The sequence below is a fragment of the Ylistrum balloti genome, unplaced genomic scaffold (genome assembly GCF_031769215.1).
Source record: "Ylistrum balloti isolate Yb309-2 unplaced genomic scaffold, AGI_CSIRO_Ybal_v1 Utg369628, whole genome shotgun sequence".
Lineage (NCBI taxonomy): Eukaryota > Metazoa > Mollusca > Bivalvia > Pectinida > Pectinidae > Ylistrum > Ylistrum balloti.
This window is the reverse complement of record NW_026781895.1, coordinates 123,066-143,285: the sequence shown is the minus strand read 5'-3', so window position 1 is coordinate 143,285 and position 20,220 is coordinate 123,066. Positions and strand designations below refer to the sequence as shown.

At 37.7% G+C, this 20,220-nt stretch overlaps 1 protein-coding gene across 1 annotated transcript; it reads right to left on the bottom strand.

The window, feature by feature from the left end:
* Positions 1-1,990: 1,990 nt before the first annotated feature.
* On the bottom strand, positions 1,991-19,381 carry LOC132551857 (aminopeptidase N-like). Its single transcript, XM_060216003.1, has 20 exons — positions 18,927-19,381; positions 18,452-18,607; positions 18,091-18,208; positions 16,488-16,608; positions 16,061-16,215; positions 15,568-15,690; positions 14,965-15,099; positions 14,675-14,740; positions 14,453-14,518; positions 13,963-14,129; positions 13,513-13,610; positions 13,064-13,206; positions 12,802-12,857; positions 11,887-12,034; positions 11,595-11,668; positions 11,172-11,276; positions 10,822-10,986; positions 8,894-9,034; positions 3,532-3,613; positions 1,991-2,146 (listed from the first exon to the last, which is right to left on the bottom strand). Exons 1-20 carry the CDS (start codon positions 19,052-19,054, stop codon positions 1,991-1,993), a joined length of 2,403 nt encoding a protein of 800 aa, XP_060071986.1. The 5' UTR covers positions 19,055-19,381.
* Positions 19,382-20,220: the final 839 nt, after the last annotated feature.

Below are 20,220 nucleotides of genomic sequence, written 5' to 3'. Positions count from 1 at the left end.
TTGTTGATCCATGATTCGATTGTCTTCCAAATATGTTGAATTTTATAACACGGGTAGAATAGGTGAATTTGAGTTTCATCATGTAAATGACAAAATGTACATAATCCACGAGACATTTTCATTTTCAATAATTTTGCCTCAGTAGAAATAATATTATGCAAACATTTCCATTGGAAATCGCTACATTTCCTATTTGCTATAGACCTACTTACCGAAATCCAAATCTTTACCCAATTTATGTCATCTTGGTATACTGTATCCCAGGTATTTTGTGATTTGGTATAATAGTTTGTATCCAAAACTAATACTTTTATAGTTTTATTTGTTAACTTTGTTGGTTGTATTATTTCGTTGTTTTGATTTGTTTTAATATATAATTCTTCTGTTAAAGTTATTGGTTCCGTTATTGGTATTTCTTGATTTCTTGATTTAAGCTCTTGTATCCAATTGCCACATGACGAAATTGCTTTCTTTACAATGGAGAATTCTGATATCCAGTTATCCTTGAATAACATAATTCTTGTAAATTAATAAAATCCTTTCTTTCTTCATTCCATTTATCTTTTATTTTTGTTATATTTGATTTAGTTCGATTTTTAAAGAAAACAGGATCTTTTCTGAATGTTATATTGGTGTTTCCAAATATCCTATGATTGAGTATTTAGTTTTTTGTCTTTAATGGACGGCGTTTTATTATGACCTGTCAACATTCGAGAGAGACCTTATAAAACTGTGGAATACGATTTAATGCTAATGATTTTGTAGTACTACATTTACATGTAAAGAGCTCCTGTGAGAAGGTAGAATCATATCTTTTAAGCCAATATTTTCCTTAATGCATTCCAACACTGAACTTTGAATGAATTATCTTGTATATATTTTTGCTACCTTTACTATTAAATCATGATCAATCATATTTAACCCTCCAAAATTAATGTCTCTATAACAGCTTTCTTTAGCAACTATATTTACATTAGCGTTCCATAGAAACTGGTAAATCATTTTATTTATGATAATTTTATATTTCTGTGGTATTGTTGTATCATAATTAATTATAGAAAGTATTAATGACTTTATTATCCTCTAAGTGTAAGATATCAATTTTTCCAGATTTGTATGGTTGCTTCAATCTTTTTAATCTTTTCCCTCAAATTTCATCAAAGTTTATTCCATATCCATGCATTATTCCAAGAGCCTTAACCCTTTCTACCCAACAAATTTTCTTAAAGTTAGGTCTGTTTCTATGTTCCTATGTACATACCTTTAGTTTTTTTTCTAATTTATTTTGGCACCAGATACTTTTTCATATTGGTGTAAAACACTAAAAATTATTGGAATAGAATATTCATTCCCAGCCAATAGCTGCGAATCATCAGCAAACATATTAATTTCGGCTTCAGGTTTTCCCTTGTTACTAAATGGTATCTTAATTCCTTTTATTGAAGCATTTTTCCTGGTAGAACATGTCATGGGTTCAGCTTGAATAATATAGATTAAAGGTGCTATTGGGCACCTCTGGGCCATTAACTTATTTCGTTTACGTGGCAGACATGAACTAGTGACGTCATTTCAATTTTGACTATCTACATTTGTGTAATTCAGACAGGGATCTTAAAAATAAGTTGATACAGGTGTGACGTAAAAAAATCATATTTAATTAATTAAAAAACGAAACAATCAAAATGACAAATTAATGCATATATCTGTCCTAATTTTACATTATTGTCGTCGCTTTCAGGTAAGAATACATAACACTACAAAGATTGTGAAGATTTCAGCGTAATTCGTTATAAACACACGGGGAAAAGTTTGGTCCAAAGAACCGTAATAATTAGTTAATGGACGAGGCTTTCACAAACTAGATCGTTTACCGCAGTCGTTAGATATGATAACATTAGTCTGGAATGGGTGTCGTTATTATTAGGATTACAATACCGTTTTGCTAAACGATTCGTTACTTAGTGTTAAAATGTCGTCAGCTCCTTAACGTTTAAAAACTTTGTGCAGCGTTCGTCGACAGCCACTTTTCAACAATAAGATAATACTGTCGCTCCCATTCCATGTTAACCTGAATTCTGTCGATGGCCCTGTCGAATCCACTCAGTTCCACCTCTTGTGGGTGGATGTTGTTCTTCAGATGGAGGATCTGTATCAATGATATTTTAAAAACAAATTTAAAATTTTAATAAGCGAGTTTAATATCAATAATGTCATTACAAACGTCATTTAAAACAAGTATGTAACTTGTTCAGGCCAGTTTCCGTAGAATAATAATGTCTTAACCGTGTATTGCGTTTGATAAAGACTAGTAATGTCTTAACCTTGTATTGTGTTTGATAAAGACTAGTAATGTCTTAACCTTGTATTGTGTTTGATAAAGACTAGTAATGTCTTAACCTTGTATTGTGTTTGATAAAGACTAGTAATGTCTTAACCTTGTATTGTGTTTGATAAAGACTAGTAATGTCTTAACCTTGTATTGTGTTTGATAAAGACTAGTAATGTCTTAACCTTGTATTGTGTTTGATAAAGACTAGTAATGTCTTAACCTTGTATTGTGTTTGATAAAGACTAGTAATGTCTTAACCTTGTATTGTGTTTGATAAAGACTAGTAATGTCTTAACCTTGTATTGTGTTTGATAAAGACTAGTAATGTCTTAACCTTGTATTGTGTTTGATAAAGACTAGTAATGTCTTAACCTTGTATTGTGTTTGATAAAGACTAGTAATGTCTTAACCTTGTATTGTGTTTGATAAAGACTAGTAATGTCTTAACCTTGTATTGTGTTTGATAAAGACTAGTAATGTCTTAACCTTGTATTGTGTTTGATAAAGACTAGTAATGTCTTAACCTTGTATTGTGTTTGATAAAGACTAGTAATGTCTTAACCTTGTATTGTGTTTGATAAAGACTAGTAATGTCTTAACCTTGTATTGTGTTTGATAAAGACTAGTAATGTCTTAACCTTGTATTGTGTTTGATAAATACTAGTAATGTCTTAACCTTGTATTGTGTTTGATAAAGACTAGTAATGTCTTAACCTTGTATTGTGTTTGATAAAGACTAGTAATGTCTTAACCTTGTATTGTGTTTGATAAAGACTAGTAATGTCTTAACCTTGTATTGTGTTTGTTTATGAATTGTAACCTTGTATTATGCGTCTTACCGCTATTAACTTTGCAGATAACTTCGCGTCAAACTTAAGAAGGTAGACTTAAAAGTGTTTTTAATTACGTGTTTGATGTTACTGCTGATGCTATGTAAAGAGACATAAAAGTCTATATCTAATGTGTTTTTAATTTCGTGTTTATTTGATTTAGATCAACTGAGAGTTATTCAAATGACTTGTTTAACACCCTATAATGGAGGGCATATGTAAAACCCATGTGACAGTCTAACGTACAGTTTAATGTTGGTATCATAATAAGTTTGAGTTTTTTATGACGATTCATTACTTACAAGATCTTATATACAAAGAACGATGGGATCGATAAATCAGTACTCGATCCGAAGTCGTTTAAACACATACTTGACTAAGTTCGAAGTCTGTAAACATGCGCTGTGCAACTTGTAGCAGGATGGTGTTCAGATGGCTCCCGTTAACTTCATCACTAAATAACACCAAAATCAATAAATGTCATGATAAACAGCTTCTTCGATGCAATATACATATCATGTCGCTCTCTTTATCATGTGACCTACATATAATTAATTGCAATCGGCATCATGTTTTCTGTGCGAATACATATTTTTAATGATTGAAACAAGTATTTGTGACCAATTATGTTTTTATCCACTTTATGATGTTAACATATTACCAAGAGGACAAAACTTTGCGACTCATGTAAGTTGAAAAATGCTTTAATATAAAAACATGGTAATTTGGTCCCCATATACAGTGGGAGAACTCGTGGTCGTGATTGGGATCAGTCAATGTGGGTCGTGATTGGTGATCAGTCAGTGTTACTTCAGTCGTGATTGGTGATTGGTGATCAGTCAATGTTACTTTGGTCGTGATTGGTGATCAGTCAATGTTAATTGGGTCGTGATTGGTGATCAGTCAATGTGATTGGTGATCAGTCAATGTTAATTGGGTCGTGATTGGTGATCTGTCGATGTTACTCGGGTCGTGATTGGTGATCAGTCAATGTTAATTGGGTCGTGATTGGTGATCAGTCAATGTTACTCGGGTCGTGATTGGTGATTAGTCAATGTTAATTGGGTCGTGATTGGTGATCAGTCAATGTTACTTTGGTCGTGATTGGTGATCAGTCAATGTTAATTGGGTCGTGATTGGTGATCAGTCAATGTTAATTGGGTCGTGATTGGTGATCAGTCAATGTTAATTGGGTCGTGATTGGTGATCAGTCAATGTTAATTGGGTCGTGATTGGTGATCAGTCAATGTTAATTGGGTCGTGATTGGTGATCAGTCGGTGTTACTTGGTCCGTAATTGGTGATCAGTCAATGTTAATTGGGTCGTGATTGGTGATTAGTCAATGTTACTTTGGTCGTGATTGGTGATCAGTCAATGTTAATTGGGTCGTGATTGGTGATTAGTCAATGTTACTTTGGTCGTGATTGGTGATCAGTCAATGTTAATTGGGTCGTGATTGGTGATTAGTCGATGTTAATTGGGTCGTGATTGGTGATCAGTCGGTGTTACTTGGGTCGTGATTGGTGACCATTCGATGTTACTCAGGTGTCGTGATTGGTGATCTGTCGATGTTACTCGGGTTGTGATTGGCGATCAGTCGGTGTTACTTTGGTCGTGATTGGTGATCTGTCGATGTTACTCGGGTCGTGATTGGTGATCAGTCGATGTTAATTGGTCCGTAATTGGCGATCAGTCAATGTTACTTTGGTCGTGATTGGTGATCAGTCAATGTTAATTGGGTCGTGATTGGTGATTAGTCGATGTTACTCGGGTCGTGATTGGTGATCAGTCGGTGTTATTCGCGTCGTGATTGGTGATAATTCGATGTTACGTGGGTGGTGATTGGTGATCAGTCGATGTTACTTGTGTCGTGATTGGTGATCAGTCGATGTTATTCAGGTCGTTATTGGTGATCAGTCGGTGTTACTTGGGTCGTGATATGCAATCTGTCGATGTTACGTGGGTCTTGATTGGTGATAATTCGATGTAACGTGGGTCGTGATTGGTGATCAGTCGATGTTACTTGTGTCGTGATTGGTGATAATTCGATGTAACGTGGGTCGTGATTGGTGATCAGTCGATGTTACTTGTGTCGTGATTGGTGATCAGTCGATGTTATTCAGGTCGTGATTGGTGATCAGTCGGTGTTACGTAGTCGTGATTGGTGATCAGTCTGTGCTACGTGGGTCGTGATTGGCGATCAGTCGGTGTTACTTTGGCTGTGACTGGTGATCAGTCGGTGTTACTTTGGTCGTGATTGGTGATCAGTCTGTGTTACGTGGGTCGTGATTGGTGATCATTCGGTGTTACTTGGGTCGTGATTGGCAATCTGTCGATGTTACTCGGGTCGTGATTGGTGATCAGTCGGTGTTACTTTGGTGGTGATTGGTGATCAGTCGGTGTTACTTGTGTCGTGATTGGTGATCAGTCGGTGTTACTTTGGTCGTGATTGGTGATCAGCCGATGTTACTTGGGTCGTGATTGGTGATCAGTCAATGTTAATTGGGTCGTGATTGGTGATTAGTCAATGTTACTTGGGTCGTGATTGGTGATCAGTCGGTGTTACTTTGGTCGTGATTGGTGATCAGTCGGTGTAACGTGGGTCGTGATTGGTGATCAGTCGGTGTTACGTGGGTCGTGATTGGTGATCAGTCAGTGTTACTTGGGTCGTGCTTTGTGATCAGTCGGTGTTACGTGTGTCGTTATTGGTGATCAGTCAGTGTTACTCGGGCCGTGATTGGTGATCAGTCGGTGTTACTTGTGTCGTGATTGGTGATCAGTCGGTGTTACTTGGGTCGTGATTGGTGATCAGTCGGTGTTATTCGCGTCGTGATTTGTGATAATTCGATGTTACGTGGGTCGTGATTGGTGATCAGTCGATGTTACTTGTGTCGTGATTGGTGATCAGTCGATGTTATTCAGGTCGTGATTGGTGATCAGTCGGTGTTACGTAGTCGTGATTGGTGATCAGTCTCTGCTACGTGGGTCGTGATTGGCGATCAGTCGGTGTTACCTTGGCTGTGACTGGTGATCAGTCGGTGTTACTTGTGTCGTGATTGGTGATCAGTCGGTGTTACTTTGGTCGTGATTGGTGATCAGTCTGTGTTACGTGGGTCGTGATTGGTGATCATTCGGTGTTACTTGGGTCGTGATTGGCAATCTGTCGATGTTACTCGGGTCGTGATTGGTGATCAGTCGGTGTTACTTTGGTGGTGATTGGTGATCAGTCGGTGTTACTTGTGTCGTGATTGGTGATCAGTCAATGTTAATTGGGTCGTGATTGGTGATTAGTCAATGTTACTTGGGTCGTGATTGGTGATCAGTCGGTGTTACTTTGGTCGTGATTGGTGATCAGTCGGTGTTACGTGGGTCGTGATTGGTGATCAGTCGGTGTTACGTGGGTCGTGATTGGTGATCAGTCAGTGTTACTTGGGTCGTGCTTTGTGATCAGTCGGTGTTACGTGTGTCGTTATTGGTGATCAGTCAGTGTTACTCGGGCCGTGATTGGTGATCAGTCGGTGTTACTTGTGTCGTGATTGGTGATCAGTCGGTGTTACTTGGGTCGTGATTGGTGATCAGTCGGTGTTATTCGCGTCGTGATTTGTGATAATTCGATGTTACGTGGGTCGTGATTGGTGATCAGTCGGTGTTACGTGGTCGTGATTGGTGATCAGTCTGTGTTACGTGGGTCGTGATTGGTGATCAGTCGGTGTTACTTGGGTCGTGATTGGCAATCTGTCGATGTTACTCGGGTCGTGATTGGCGATCAGTCGGTGTTACTTTGGTGGTGATTGGTGATCAGTTGGTGTTACTTGTGTCGTGATTGGTGATCAGTCGGTGTTATTCAGGTCGTGATTGGTGATCAGTCGGTGTTACGTGGTCGTGATTGGTGATCAGTCTGTGCTACGTGGGTCGTGATTGGCGATCAGTCGGTGTTACTTTGGTTGTGACTGGTGATCAGTCGGTGTTACTTGTGTCGTGATTGGTGATCAGTCGGTGTTACTTTGGTCGTGATTGGTGATCAGTCTGTGTTACGTGGGTCGTGATTGGCAATCTGTCGATGTTACTCGGGTCGTGATTGGTGATCAGTCGGTGTTACTTTGGTGGTGATTGGTGATCAGTCGGTGTTACTTGTGTCGTGATTGGTGATCAGTCGGTGTTACTTTGGTCGTGATTGGTGATTAGTCGATGTAACATGGGTTGTGATTGGTGATCAGTCGGTGTTACGTGGGTCGTGATTGGTGAACAGTCAGTGTTACTTGTGTCGTGATTGGTGATCAGTCGGTGTTATTCGCGTCGTGATTGGTGATAATTCGATGTTACTTGGGTCGTGATTGGTGATCAGTCGGTGTTACGTGGGTCGTGACTGGTGATAATTCGATATTACATGGGTCGTGATTGGTGATCTGTCGATGTTAATTAAGTCGTGATTGGTGATCAGTCAATGTTACTTGGGTGGTGATTGGCGATCAGTCGGTGTTACGTGGTCGTGATTGGTGATCAGTCTGTGTTACGTGGGTCGTGATTGGTGATCAGTCGGTGTTACTTGGGTCGTGATTGGCAATCTGTCGATGTTACTCGGGTCGTGATTGTCGATCAGTCGGTGTTACTTTGGTGGTGATTGGTGATCAGTCGGTGTTACTTGTGTCGTGATTGGTGATCAGTCGGTGTTACTTTGGTGGTGATTGGTGATCAGTCAGTGTTACTTGTGTCGTGATTGGTGATCAGTCGGTGTTACTTTCGTCGTGATTGGTGATCAGCCGATGTTACTTGGGTCGTGATTGGTGATCAGTCGGTGTTACTTTGGTCGTGATTGGTGATTAGTCGATGTTACTCGGGTCGTGATGGTGATCGGTGTTACTCGGGTTGTGATTGGCGATCAGTCGGTGTTACTTTGGTCGTGATTGGCAATCTGTCGATGTTACTCGTGTCGTGATTGGCGATCAGTCGGTGTTACTCGGGTCGTGATTGGTGATCAGTCGATGTTATTCGCGTCGTGATTGGTGATAATTTGATGTTACGTGGATCGTGATTGGTGACCATTCGATGTTACTCGGGGGTCGTGATTGGTGATCAGTCGATGTTATTCGCGTCGTGATTGGTGATCATTCAGTGTTACGTGGGTCGTGATTGGTGATAATTCGATGTTACGTGGGTCGTGATTGGTGATCAGCCGATGTTACTTGGGTCGTGATTGGTGATCTGTCGATGTTACTCGAGTTGTGATTGGCGATCAGTCGGTGTTACTTTGGTCGTGATTGGTGATCAGTCGGTGTTACTTGGGTCGTGATTGGTGATCTGTCGATGTTACTTTGGTCGTGATTGGTGATCGGACGGTGTTACTTGGGTCGTGATTGGTGATCTGTCGATGTTACTCGGGTTGTGATTGGCGATCAGTCGGTGTTACTTTGGTCGTGATTGGTGATCTGTCGATGTTACTTGGGTCGTGATTGGTGATCAGTCGGTGTTACGTGGGTCGTGATTGGTGATCAGTCGGTGTTACTTGGGTCGTGATTGGTAATTTGTCTATGTTAATCGGGTCGTGATTGGTGATTAGTCAATGTTACTTGGGTCGTGATTGGCGATCAGTCGGTGTTACTTGGGTCGTGATTGGTGATAATTCGATGTTATTTAGGTCGTGATTGGTGATCAGTCGGTGTTACGTTGGTAGTGATTGATGAGCAGTAGGTTTTTTATTTGAGTTGTTTTTGAAAGCATTAGTCAGTATACTTACTTAAGAACCATGCGTCTCCAGTTCATCATGAGGAACTTCCAGCCCATATTGAACGTTACTGGGTTATTAATCACCGAGAGAATAGCATTTCGAACATCTTGTTTCCGGATCTGATCAGGACGAAGTGTATATTCTAAGTACCTGAAATGTTTAACTTCTCCGAGATAACAAGAATCCACTCATTTTAAAAAAAATCAAACAAACAAAACAAAACAAAATAAATAAATTACCTTCCTAAACAACTACACAATTGCTACATATGAGATGATTTACTCTAAACAATTATTTGATTGGTTTCAGAATATCGAAGTTCAATTTCAAGATAATCGGGAAAAAGTTATGAATTATATTATGATGCTGAGAAAATCTGCCAGTCACAAATATACTTAAGCGATGTTTCATGATTTAATAACGAAGTCAAATTTATCTATTATGATTTTGTGATTACTGAATCCTGATTGTATTACTTTTACATGGAAAACAAGGAGAAGCCGTAATGTTGCCAAAAATGAATTCAAATTCAAAATTGTTGAAATGAAGGAAAAACATAAACAAAGGAAAGAAGAAAGAAGCATGTGTCTTCTGCTACATCGACATCTTTCGTCATGAAAGTTTGGTCAGTCAAAGATTTACAAAGACACACAAGTGAAAAGCACATTTTAATAAAAATTCAGAGTTCGGTACAGTGGAAACAAACAATGAATAAAACTGCAGCAGGCAGCTGTTTCGTCCTTGTAGGAATTGTCAGTGATGCTACATCATACAGCTGTTTCGTCCCTTTAGGACTCGTCAGTGATGCTACATCATACAGCTGTTTCGTCCTTTTAGGACTCGTCAGTGATGCTACATAATACAGCTGTTTCGTCCTTTTAGGACTCGTCAATGATGCTGCATCATACAGCTGTTTCGTCCTTTTAGGACTCGTCAGTGATGCTACATAATACAGCTGTTTCGTCCTTTTAGGACTCGTTAATGATGCTGCATCATACAGCTGTTTCGTCCTTTTAGGACTCGTCAGTGATGCTACATCATACAGCTGTTTCGTCCTTTTAGGACTCGTCAGTGATGCTACATCATACAGCTGTTTCGTCCTTTTAGGACTCGTCAGTGATGCTACATCATACAGCTGTTTCGTCCTTTTAGGACTCGTCAGTGATGCTACATCATACAGCTGTTTCGTCCTTTTAGGACTCGTCAGTGATGCTACATCATACAGCTGTTTCTTCCTTCTAGGACTCGTCAGTGATGCTACATCATACAGCTGTTTCGTCCTTTTAGGACTCGTCAGTGATGCTACATCATACAGCTGTTTCGTCCTTTTAGGACTCGTCAGTGATGCTACATCATACAGCTGTTTCGTCCTTCTAGGACTCGTCAGTGATGCTACATCATACAGCTGTTTCGTCCTTTTAGGACTCGTCAGTGATGCTACATCATACAGCTGTTTCTTCCTTCTAGGACTCGTCAGTGATGCTACATCATACAGCTGTTTCGTCCTTTTAGGACTCGTTAATGATGCTGCATCATGCAGCTGTTTCGTCCTTCTAGGACTCGTTAATGATGCTGCATCATGCAGCTGTTTCGTCCTTTTATGACTCGTTAATGATGCTGCATCATGCAGCTGTTTCGTCCTTTTAGGACTGGCCAATGATGCAAAAGTTATAAAATTTGAGGTCTATGGAGAAAAATCAAAACTGGTCGAAATGAATGTCAAAATCCAGAAGGTGCACTAACCCCAAAATATTCAGTTAAAGTCTTAATGAGTAAGTGATGTCACATTTTCAAATGAGATAACGGTTAAAAATAACTAAATAATGAATATCGAACACATCTAGCTTCATATACAGGTAGAGTAAATGTTTTATGTTGCATAAATATGTGGAATGCAGCAACATTGCTCTCGGAAAGTAAACTTGACTCGAACCTACCTATTGATGATCCAAGGCCGGGATGAGCAGCCCATGGCAGCCAGAGAGAGGGACGACTCTGACACCGGGCCGTTGTGGTACCGTTTGTATACATACTTCCATTCATCCTCACCGCCTTCTCGGACCGCCGTACACATCACTGTACCTTTGATGTCCGGAGGAATTCTGTGGTTTTAAAAGCGTTAGTTAACATAATTAGGAAAAGTTATGGGCGAAACCATTTGCTCTATCACAATATTTTGACAAAATGCACCATCCCTAACTTTTATAAAGGTTTCCATGTTTAGAACTAGAAAAAGGGTTATACGTCAATAAAACACAAATAAGCAAGGTGAAGGTTGAATTCTTACAGTTCACCCGTGGTCATCCAGGCACGGAACATTTCCACTGACCATTGTATGCAGTCTGTTACGTGATGTTTACAGGCAAGTCTGAATATCAGACTGCTGAGTGATCTGAAAATATCAAATCACCGATTTAACGTGACAATGTTGCTGATGTATATCAATGATTGGTTTAAAGTTTAAATATTGTAACTTAGGAAGGGATTCATAGATACATTAATCTTCTTTCTTTTTTAAACATGATTTGATCATTTTCTGAGTTTCAGTCTGTTGATTACTTTGGAGACGTAAATGTACCAACAGATCGAAACAATGTTTGTATCTAACTTACAGATAGGAGTTTCCGCCTTTGTTGATTTATGAATTTCTGTTACTACTTTGTATGTAGTACTGTTGTCTAGTACATATGGTTATATTTCCACAACTTACCTTTCTTGGACTGGTCTGTCATCTTTGACGGAGACGTTGAGTGGACGGCCTTCAATTTGTCGAACCATGAAACGCTTTGGTTAGAAAATGTAAGAATAATAACTTACATCCCTTTAAATATTTTTTTCGAATAAATCATGTAACACGATTTAGGTCCATTATGTGAAGGGTCAATTACAAGTAATATATACTGAACAAAGACGTGTATTACAATGAAATTAAAACAAAAGCGTTCAGCAATAAAAATGGAGTATAAAATAGTATCTTTTTATCTTACACAGAGATTACAGACCTCGAAATTTCCATACGCTGCTCGGCCAGTCAACATCAGATCCACGTACTCGAGCTCCCGGACTGAGACACTCCAAGGTATGTATTCTTCCTCATTACGGAGATAGAGCAGCATGTCCCAGGCAATCTCCATCTCGTTCAGCCCTGCGCTGGAATAGGAGACATTGAGTTAGTTTACTGTAAGCATATCGACAATGAGTAAATGAGCACAAGTTTTAGAGTTTACTGTAAACATATCGACAATGAGTAAATGAGCACAAGTTTTAGAGTTTACTGTAAACATATCGACAATGAGTAAATGAGCACAAGTTTTAGAGTTCACTGTAAACATATCGACAATGAGTAAATGAGCACAAGTTTTAGAGTTCACTGTAAACATATCGACAATGAGTAAATGAGCACAAGTTTTAGAGTTCACTGTAAACATATCGACAATGAGTAAATGAGCACAAGTTTTAGAGTTCACTGTAAACATATCGACAATGAGTAAATGAGCACAAGTTTTAGAGTTCACTGTAAACATATCGACAATGAGTAAATGAGTTACATAAGCATGGTCAACGCTTTTCTGGTGGATATGGTTGCAAATATAAACCAAATATCATAAGATCGCTTGATCAGTTTGAGTACAGAACTCGAGTTAAGCCTCAGTCACCCGAAGAAAATTCAGAAGATCAAGATACATAATGGTCTACCAAGGAACAATTGATGCACGAAATGAAATAGGAAAGAAACACAACACGGTTCAAATACAAGCATGATTAAAAAACATAACATAACATTGCATAACAGACAATAGTATAGAAAAAACATGATTAAAAATATTACTGGGTGAACACAAAAGATTGTGAAAATAAAAGAGGGCAGAATTATTTTTGTAGTCAAACATCAAAATGATATCAACTGGCGTACTTACTTAGCGAGTGCCCAAGCGTCACTGATTAACGCGCCTCTGTTGACGACGTGGATTTTCTATCAAATATATGGTAAATCATGAATATTTACTCAATAATTGATCATAGTAAGTATAGCGATTACCCTATAATACATATGCTTAACCTCAAATGGAACAGATTTTATTGGGACCGTGAAAAGATTAAAGAAAAGGATGTAAACAACGTTATTGTGTAATTATTTAATATAACTGCTGACATACCTATTGATAGAACTGCACTTACTTGGTGATTGTCTTTGAGTTGCTGAATTAATGCCCTCCAGTTGGCCTTGTCGTAATTGATCCGATAGTATCCATACTGTTGTATATTACCAATCACCCAGTCAACATCTGACATGTTGGTGGCGTCAAAACAAATTGTAGTTTCTAGAAATAAATTCTAGTCTCAAAAATTGATTGACACATTGAATAATATGTTAATCCGAGTCAGTGAGGGAAAACTGATGCAATGATAAAAACTGAAATTAATTAAGTTCCATTATCTTAATAATGGAGACATATTTAGGTGTTTTTAATTAACGTAGATAGATTTAGATAATTTAGACAACAACAGAGGTAACATTGAACGTAACGTTACGTAGTAAGTGTAGGTAGCCTGTAAAATTTCTCAAACGACCAGGTAAAGAACTGGAATATGTTATTATTACTTTGGTTTTGGATTGCTATTCTTACCAGACTCGTTACGCCTTATCCATTTAACGTCATCAGCGGTTTTGTTAAAATCCATCTCCTGACTAGTAGTGTAAGTAAATGGTATCTCCCAACCGTACCTGTGACATATATATACACCCACACACCGATATTGAATCTTATATAAATGTGTTTTAAGGTCATATTTGTTTATATCGAAAATGCATGTTCTATTATGAAGCAATTAATATCTGAAATTTTGAAATTTGTTGTTTTATAGAACATGTGCTGTGCTCCTCTCCTTCTAGATTTTGACATTTTTTTCGACCAAGTATGATTTTCCTCACTTGCCACTTAAGTTTAAACAATTCAAAATAATTATGTTTACAAACTGGTCACGATTTGCTAAGAGCACAATATGTTATCGTAATTTAAGTAATACTTCAGCATACACATATTTGGTTGCAATACAATTTTTATAAGAAAACATACCCCGTTGAATCCGTTGTGTTATCTACTCTGAGCAGGAAACGTTGCTGTGTGAGTTTTAACTGACTGGCATGTCTTGTTACGTTCACTACAGGGAAGTTCTTTTGTTTGATCCACGAATCCATCACCGTTTTCACATCAAAACCTGTTCTACCGTCAGCAAGTGCTTGCTGCGAACAAGCAACACATAATAACAAATGTTTTTTTTTCTAAACAACATTACTAATGCAGCTGTTTCTGTAATAATATAGGGGCAGGAATCGCCATAAATCACGAGAAGCGGTTGCCATAGAGCATTCCAAGAAAATTATAAGACGTGTTCCTGAATACTGGGAAATCAATCAGATATTAATATTGTATATTCTGTTGTTGACAATCTCTCGGATTGTGAATAGCTTCGTAATTGTAAGAATAGACAAAAAGTAGTTTGAACTTAATTGATAACACTTTGATCACAGTGTATTTATTAAGAGACGAATATATTTTCATTTACTGTCTGTAAGGATCTCCATAAGTCATCGTGTGCAACGTTCCCAAACTCCTGCTCCTTTAAGTAGCCCTGAAAAGGAAAAATATCAGCTTTTACACTCACAACATAATTAGTCGAGTGTCGTTATATATATTAATAAACGTGCAATACAGGTTTGTTGGGATGTACAAATATATTCAATATCCCAGACATTCACCTTATCCTTAACTAACCACATTTTCTCACCTCTAAGCCTTGCCGAAACGTTTCTTCTCCCAAGAAAAACCACATCATTCGGATCACCGAGGCACCCTGTAAGAACATATTGATATACAACATACAATAGAACATAACAATCATAATTGATAAAGTTTAAAAGCTTAATTGTTATTCAATTTTTCGATTTTTTTCATTTGTAAATCTTGATCTGCAACTGTGGTAGATAAGAATATCAGAATGTTTTATTTCTCATATTTGTTTGCAACAGTTGTCATCCTTCATCAATTCATGAAGAATTTTCTTCCCTATCAACCTACCTTTGAGTATGTAATGATATCAAACAGGTCCTCTATCTGAGTAGGTGTGTAAGCCATGCGATATATTGGTACCGTAGTTTCAAGACTATCGGCTTCCATCACCCCCTGGACCTCATAGGTGGTGATAAGATCCATCTGTAGCACAAAGATCGTTTTGAATAACTTAAACCAACACCACAGCAGTATTTATTATCCTTGTTTTTCATAAGAGAACGCGATGTTGGACTGACCATGAATAAAACGGTTCCTGGACCATAAACGTTTACGTTGATGGATTATAAGGTTGTATTCTCTTTCGGTACATTTCCAGAGATATCCGTGTTAATCAGTCTTTTATTCATGTTTCGCTTTCGTTAAATCTAGAATTTTGGATTACGGTTTTGTTAATATGTAGGTATTTTGATTATATATATATATATCATCATGTACACATATGTTTCACACAGAACAATTGAAAGCAAAACGTGCATCAGCATAGTCTCACACAGACAAATACGTCTTTGTGTGTGGCATAGAAAACACAAACGACGATGTTTGGTATTTAATAGGCATTTAGTGCACAGGATGTTATGACGTTATATTATCTGGGTTATGTTTAGAGACAATACTTTCCATTTTCCACTCAGGAAGTACCATGTCCATTCCAAGATAGGAGAGAAAGGTAGCAAATCCTTCGTTTAGCCATAAGTCATCCCACCACTGTGGAGAAACCAGATTACCAAACCACTGAAAGACAAAATGATCTTAACCTGTATAACTTCTCCATTGTATCTATTAATACAGGAAATGTGATCACAAATATCTATAAATATATATATAATATAACTCCCGTATGAAAATGATTTGTCGTTTTGAAAAACAAGATATCACTCCGCATTTATCAAATGTATTCATGGCTATTTTTGGTATTTTTTCTGCTGTACATTTTGTTGTGAACAGGAAGTTGTGGAATATTAAATCTGGTATTCTTTTATCACTTAATACATCGAAACCGTCATCCAAATGGGAATTACTTATGTGACATTTATCCACAGTAAATATAAGTAATTATTAGGTAGTATCCTTCATAATTAACAAGTGTTGAGAACGTACTCACCATATGAGCGAGTTCGTGAGCAATGATTTCGGCGATTAACTCCAGGTTCCTGGTTGTCGACATACCCTCCTCGTACAGAAGGTAGAATTCCCTGTACGTCACCAACCCCCAGTTCTCCATGGCGCCGTAGTAAAAGTCAGGTAGTGCTATGTTGTCTGCGAAATCAACACATCTTAATGTATGGAATATGCACATTGACATGGTACAATACTTTACGTGGGAAAAGGATCTCTTCATCATCGATATGCATACATTGAAAACAATTATATATATCACTGAATCGGTTACTGTGAATGTCCCGTTGTCTTATAATAAAACGTATTTTTTCCTTTCAAAAAAAAGCCAGCATGCAAATATTTTTACACACATATATATATATTAAGATATAAAATATGTATTATTCTCAGAACCTGAATTCAACACCTACCGACTTTTGGAAGAGTGAATGAAATGTTGAAGTATTTCTCAAAAGCATCCAGCATTTCGCTTCCTTTCTCTAAAGCAAACGCAGTTTGATTGATATATTCTGGTCGGGAGTAGACTCCGAACTGAAAATAAAATATATGTTAATATCACTGAAATATTAAGCTGTATACAAGCACATTACTAACAGTTAACGTGAATTGTTCGTTTAATATTATCATATTCATTTATTTCTATGTGCGTTAGCAGTTCTTGTGAAACAGGGTTTTTTTTAAGATAAAGGTCGGTGTTGAATGGTAGTTGTCCTCTGCCGTAACCGTTCTGGAGTAGGTGATTTTGTCTATCTTCAGTGTAAACTATAATTTATTGAATATCTCTGAACATATAGATACTGGTAAGGACATAAATTTCCATACAAATGAGAACTATAAAAGGAGTCTTTAATTTTTTTCAGAGGCGAGGTACCATGAAAAGTAACGAGTTCGATAAATCTCATATGAAATGGAAACAAATGTAATGTTCTGTTTATCACATAACTTAGATACATTAACAAATATTCATAAAATAATTTTTTAGTCTGATAAATCTACATAGTCTCACGCTATTTATTTTTTTTTGTGACGCCACAATGTATTTGACGCCAGGAAGTTGTAACGTTACGATGGAAACAATGTTAGCCTTCCGCCAATCACAGTTTGGAAACAATGTTAGCCTTCCGCCAATCACAGTCTGGAAACAATGTTAGCCTTCAGCCAATCACAGTCTGGAAACAATGTTAGCCTTCAGCCAATCACAGTCTGGAAACAATGTTAGCCTTCAGCCAATCACAGCCTGGAAACAATGTTAGCCTTCAGCCAATCACAGTCTGGAAACAATGTTAGCCTTCAGCCAATCACAGTCTGGAAATAATGTTAGCCTTCAGCCAATCACAGCCTGGAAACAATGTTAGCCTTCAGCCAATCACAGTCTGGAAACAATGTTAGCCTTCAGCCAATCACAGTCTGGAAACAATGTTAGCCTTCAGCCAATCACAGCCTGGAAACAATGTTAGCCTTCAGCCAATCACAGCCTGGAAACAATGCTAGCCTTCCGTCAATCACAGTCATACAGTTATAAAACACCCGTGTAATAAAAAGAGTAAGAAGTATTGGGCGTTATTACACTGGTCACAAGTTATGATCGGAAGTTTCCATTTAATATGTGATTTATGAAACGAGTTAAAAAGTTCATGAAAGTTTCATGAGTCATATGTCAAATGAAAACCAATTCAAGATTTTCTTTATCACAAGTTGAATCATTCAAGTAACTATTGTAGATAAAGGGCGTTTCCACATCTAACTAAAAGTAATTTTGGCTTTATATCTACGTCACATTGCAATCTGTGAGAGTGCGGCGTCATTTTCCTTACCGAAATCTTACCTCGCAATACGTTAAATTACACATTTGTAGTGCCCAGAAATATTGTATGTGTATTATCACTGACTAACGGGGATATCTTGTAATAGGGACAGTTATATTGAAGCATTGTAATATCACACAATATCATATACCAAGGATAATTTATGTGATATTTTTATGAAAGAGAGTATTTATTGTAGAGAGGTTACCTCCACGCCGTTTGACGTCTTGTTCGTGACGTTCAGAAAGTTACAAAATGTAAAAGCCACCAGGTAAGTGGACATGACTACGGATTTATCATATACATCAGCCTTGTAGCCATCATCACTGCAACAGAGAAAGGATCCATGTTTACAGATATCAAAAGGAAGAGAGATAAATCTTTTTTGATAGAAGGTAGTAACTGAGATTTTGTCAGCTTTTTGTAGGCTTGTGAAACATTGAGAAATAGCCAGACTATGTCGTTATTGGTAAACGCAACTACTATTTTACCAGGAGATAGACCGGATACGAAGAGAAATTTACTGATATATAACGAATAACAACTGTAAATAACCAAAGAGTGCTTACAGTGTCACTGTTCTGTTAAGAGGCATGTTAGATAATGTAAATATCTGGGGTTGTCTTTCTAGGGTAATGCTGAATGTCGCTTTTAACGCTGGCTCGTCAAAGCACGGGAACGCATTCCTAGCGAAGGTGTGCTGGAACTGTGTGACAGCGAGATATCTGGTAATTAAATCAAATAATAATTGAAGTATGAGCTGGTCTATGACAATACTGTAGATTTAGTTATGTTATTTCCACGTACCGGAAACCTACTGAATTAACTAACTTTACTAAAATTACGGTCATGAAACATGAACTAATTTCACTACATAATGTTTACAAGTGTCATGAACGTAAGGCTTTTACAAATAGCACATGGCTAATTTTCTTCTCTGGTATGGCTGAGCGAAATGATCTTTATTTTATAATAGAATTGTGTGGTACATTGTCTATGAACAGTGAAGCATTTGAACAACAATAGTTATAACATATTGCTTACATTGTTTCATTTGCTGTTTCACTTTGGTAGGAACTCAGGTACATTCCAATAAGGCTGTCAGTTAAATTGTCGTCAAAATATAGGGTCAGAGAGTATTGTTGTCCAGCAACCAATTCTGTGTCCATCATAATGATAAGAAATTCTCGTTCATAATCTCTCGCTGTACCTGTCACATCTGGCGCCCTTCCACCCGGCTTGTTGACCAGCTGAACTGTAGGGACTCGGGTTAAATTCTGAGTACCAATATGCACTGTGATGTTCCTGGTCGCGTTAATGCAATTTAGAAATATATGAACAGATCCGTTAAAAGTGAATGTTTCCGGTAATCCGTTGTAGAGTTCTGGTCTCAATGTGACGTCATAATGATATGGAATAAGAGCAGTAGGTAGACGTACATCAGTTATCGTTGGGGGTTCTGTTGGGCTGGTAGGGTCGGTTGTATCCGTAACGTCTGTTGTTGTAGGACTTGTTGATGTCGGTGTAGTCCAATTTGGACAAAGTCCACCTGGTTTAAATAAGCACCAAATACATTAAAAATGTTTGAATCATTCTTATGTTTAATTAATATGTAAATAACACCGTATAAATGTGTTTCAGACACACGCGTCATGTGGATGGTGGTTAATAAACACCAAACAGAACAAATATCTAATTTATTTTAATGTGTTATGTTTCAGAAGTGTGGAGGACAGTTTATATATTTTCACGTTTATTCACATATTTGTGTGTCAGCGCCACTGACAACATGGACGTACCTTAACACACTGGCGAAAAATAAATGCACATATGTACGGTCTACTAAAATCACCAAATTTATGACTTTATTTACTGAACTATGAGTTTAGTGCATCTCCACATCTAGATCTTGACTTTTCCTTGAATTTACCTCAGTAACCACATCAAGTTAAGATTGAAGCTCTGCTTCCCAAACGACCTCTCACCCATACTTCCACCCACACAGCCCCCTCTCCCACCCCCTCCCCCCACAGCCCCCTCCACCCACCATTCCTCCCCAACATCAGTAACGAATCCTTATATGAACGTGTAAATTTGCACTAAATCGTGCTATTCCCTTATGTGTCTTTTGTTGTACAAAGGAAACCATATAGTCTGCTGTGTTATACACAGTTTCAAAGGATTAAATCATTAATGCGCCAAGCGATGGTAATGCTTCACACTGTAAAAATCACGCACAACTCGTTTAATGATATCGGACATCACAGTCAAGAACAATTTCAAATACGTTGATGTCAAGTTCTGATTGTGGCGGTAATCGTTTTATTCAATGGTGTTT

Excerpts from the sequence above, each read along its gene's own strand:
- LOC132551857 (XM_060216003.1), bottom strand. The coding sequence starts at position 19,054 with ATGATGGACACAGAATTGGTTGCTGGACAACAATACTCTCTGACCCTA. Across the intron at positions 14,741-14,964 it reads ATATCATTACATACTCAAAG|GGTGCCTCGGTGATCCGAAT; the intron begins GTAGGTTGATAG and ends ATGTTCTTACAG. Across the intron at positions 12,035-12,801 it reads GACGCTTGGGCACTCGCTAA|CGCAGGGCTGAACGAGATGG; the intron begins GTAAGTACGCCA and ends CTCCTATTCCAG.